Source organism: Myotis brandtii, unplaced genomic scaffold (assembly GCF_000412655.1).
Source record: "Myotis brandtii unplaced genomic scaffold, ASM41265v1 C42372426, whole genome shotgun sequence".
Classification (NCBI taxonomy): Eukaryota; Metazoa; Chordata; class Mammalia; order Chiroptera; family Vespertilionidae; genus Myotis; species Myotis brandtii.
Window position 1 is genome coordinate 1 of NW_005323110.1, and position 1,374 is coordinate 1,374.

The 1,374-nt window shown below is 41.6% G+C and overlaps 1 protein-coding gene across 1 annotated transcript; it reads right to left on the minus strand.

Annotated features, from left to right (window-relative positions):
* Window positions 1-790: 790 nt before the first annotated feature.
* Window positions 791-1,288, minus strand: LOC106727967 (nebulin-like; the record flags this gene model as incomplete). The annotated part of the gene is made up of 3 exons (XM_014548475.1): window positions 791-895; window positions 982-1,089; window positions 1,187-1,288. Coding segments are annotated over 3 exons (315 nt in total), but the record flags the coding sequence as incomplete, so codon positions are not given.
* Between the last annotated feature and the right edge of the window lie 86 nt (window positions 1,289-1,374).

A 1,374-nucleotide genomic window follows, 5' to 3' on the forward strand; every position in this document is an offset into this window, starting at 1 on the left:
CTCTCTCCCTGAAGTTGCTTCTAAACTGGTCTCCCTGCAGTTTAGCAACCAGATTCATCTTCCCCATGCTGAAGCCCTACATGACTCTCCACTGGACTTGATATTCACTCTAAACTGTCTCTTGGCTTATAAGCCCTACCCTACAGAAGCCACTCTTCCTTCATCTCCTACCATTTCATCTCCTACTACTCAATATGCTTCAACCACCTCATCCCTTCAATCATTTAATGCCAAGCTTGTTCTCTCCTTGGGCTGTTCTCATTGCTGCTCTTACCTTGATCTTGGCATGGCTGCCTTAGACCTTCCTTGACTATCCAATCTACAAGTCCATGAATCCCTCTCTCCCACAGCATCCTATTTTCATTCTGTAGCATTCACTCTACGTTAGCTGTCTTAATGCCTGATATCTTTATCTTTCTTTTTCTGTGCTCTTTGTTCATCGTCTGTATCTCCTACACAAATGCACACTCCACGAGAGGCAGCCAACCTTGTCAGCACCGAGGACAGCATTTGGCACAAATTTGTTGGATGGATGAACACCCATTGCTCACAAATCTCCGTGTCCTCTGTTTCCCTTGAGGTCATATATACACTAATGGAAACAAAGATTTCTGAAACCTGAAATTATTTTGTAACAAATAGGCTTCTTCACAGTCATTTTTGTGTTCCCCAATTCCACACAAAAGACAAAATTTAATACCTCCAAATAGCATTTAAACTCCTGCTCAATTTACCACTAGATGGCACAAGCATTCCAAACCCAATTTCAGAAATTCACAGCAGCACTTACGTCTTTACACTGGTCTAGCTTCTTGATTGCTTCATATTCTTGTGTGATTGTCTGAGGGAAATAGCATTTCCCTTTATCTTCTTCATATTCTGCTTTGTAATTTTTCTGTAACGAGAAAGAACAAAAACAGATGGTGACTGCTACTGCTCCCAGTGTCACTGTGAGGCACGGCCAATTGTCTTCAAACTTACCTCACTGTTTTGTGCTGAAACTTTCATGCAGTGTGATTGATATGGGTCTTCAAAACTGCCTATGTAATGTCCCAGAATATTCTGTACATACTTATCTTTATATTTAGCCTGAAAAAGGAAACATATGTAACTCAAATGGACAGTTATTTGTCAGACAGGAGGAAAGCCTCCCCCCAACCCCAGAGGTGGGCACGGCCTTTCGAACCTCGCTGAAGGTCTTCAGGAGAGTATCAAGTTGGTATTTAGGGGTCTCACAGTAATTCATGCTCTTTGCCTTTGTCTTCTCATAGTTTTCCTTGTACAATCTCTGTCAAAGGAAGAAGAAAATCAAACAAAGGGGAAAACTCTGATGGTGTAAAAGCCATTCATTCACATCATTGCTGTGCTTTAACC